The sequence below is a fragment of the Tarenaya hassleriana genome, unplaced genomic scaffold (assembly GCF_000463585.1).
Source record: "Tarenaya hassleriana unplaced genomic scaffold, ASM46358v1 Cleome127, whole genome shotgun sequence".
NCBI classification, from domain to species: Eukaryota; Viridiplantae; Streptophyta; class Magnoliopsida; order Brassicales; family Cleomaceae; genus Tarenaya; species Tarenaya hassleriana.
The window spans coordinates 11,806-13,616 of NW_010963165.1; the positions used below are offsets into that span (position 1 = coordinate 11,806).

Genomic DNA, 1,811 nt, shown 5'->3' on the forward strand with positions numbered 1-1,811 from the left:
ATAGCCTCAAGGGCTATCGCATTGACGATCAGGGGGTGCTAAGACTGGGAAACCGGCTGTGTGTGCCGGATGATCAGGAGTTAAGGCGAGAAATTCTATCAGAGGCACATCAGGCGAGGTTGACGATACATCCGGGAGCGAGTAAGATGTATCAGGGCCTACGCCAGTGGTATACTTGGTCAAGGATCAAGAGAGATGTGGTGGATTATGTAGCGAGATGCCTCACTTGCCAGCAAGTGAAGGCGGAGCGACAGATGCCGGGAGGTAAGCTACAACCACTGGAGATACCAGAGTGGAAGTGGGATTCGATCGCCATGGATTTCGTGGTCGGATTGCCGCTAACGCCAAACAAGAAGAACGCTATTTGGGTTGTCGTGGATCGACTAACCAAATCTGCCCATTTTATTCCCATCCGCCAGGAGTATGCAATTGACTGGTTGGCGCAGATTTACATCGATGAGATCGAACGCCTGCACGGAGTCCCAAACGAGATCATATCGGATAGGGACGCTCGATTCACGTCACGCCTGTGGAAGGCGATACAGGAGGCACTGGGAACGAAGCTGAAGATGAGCACGACATATCATCCTCAGACAGATGGTCAGTCAGAACGGACGATATAGGCTCCGACTCTAGAGGATATGCTCAGAGCCTGTATCATGGAGTGGGGAGTTCCGTGGGACCGGTATTTGACGTTGTGCGAGTTTGCATACAACAATAGTCATCACGCGAGCATTGGGGTATCTCCATACGATGCCTTGTACGGAAGACCGTGGAAAACACCGCTGTGCTGGACAGAGATCGGAGAGCGTAGAGAATTTGGGCCAGAAATCGTAGAAGACACCAGGAGGTGATAAGGAGGATTCGTGCCCATCTAAAGACAGCGCAGGACCGGCAGAAGTCGTATGCCGATCAGCATAGGCGAGACTTCGCACTAGAAGTCGGAGACTATGCTTTTCTCCGAGTTCAAGCGATGCGGGGATATGCGAGGTTCGGACAGAGCGGGAAGCTGAAACCGCGATACATCGGACCTTATCCTGTGATCTCGAGAGTAGGAGCCGTGGCATATCGTCTTGGATTACCGCAGGAGCTGGGTAACATCCACGATGTGTTTCACGTGTCAATGTTGCGGCGGTATATAGCGGATCCTTCTCACGTGCTACAACCCCAAGAGCTAAAGTTCACTGAGGCTACGCATTTTCGAGACGAACCACTGCAGATAATGGACCGGAAGATCAAGAAGCTGAGGACGAAGGAAGTGCCACTCGTGAAAGTCTTGTGGCGAAGCCAAGGGATCGCAGACATGACCTGGGAACCTGAGGCGGAGATGCGTAGTAATTATCCTCACCTGTTTAATTGAGCTTTGTACGGACTACCGCGTATGGTACTTTGGGTTGTATCAGATTCCGATATTATGGTGAGGTGATCATGTTTAAAAAGGACATCGAATACGAAGAGTCTTAAGTATGTCACGTAGCTTGAATTCGGGGACAAATTCTTTTAAGGGGGAGGATTTGTAATACCCTGAAACCCATTATCGATATTTAATTATTTTGGAGGAATAATTAAATAGATGGATTGTGAAATTTTCCAAAAAGGGATAGCTCCTTATCGGGAGAAGGCACGAGGATTTTCGCATGAAAAAAAAAAACTAAGTCGGTCCGGCTGACCCAGCAATTGGTCAGCGCCGGACCAACTTAGTCAGCCAAACTGCGCTTGGGTGGACAGACCAAGTGGAAGAAAGAGGGAAGGGACCTGGTCAGCCGGACCACGATTGGTCAGGGGCTGACCAGGACCACTCAGGCGGATCA

General features: G+C 50.2%; 1 protein-coding gene across 1 annotated transcript; it reads left to right on the top strand.

Moving 5' to 3' along the window:
- Positions 1 to 973: 973 nt before the first annotated feature.
- On the top strand, positions 974 to 1,360 carry LOC109116420. Its single transcript, XM_019201792.1, has one exon. It carries the CDS (start codon positions 974 to 976, stop codon positions 1,358 to 1,360), a length of 387 nt encoding a protein of 128 aa, XP_019057337.1.
- The last annotated feature ends 451 nt before the right edge of the window (positions 1,361 to 1,811 follow it).

Coding starts and splice junctions, on each gene's coding strand:
- LOC109116420 (XM_019201792.1), top strand. CDS start 974: ATGCGGGGATATGCGAGGTTCGGACAGAGCGGGAAGCTGAAACCGCGA.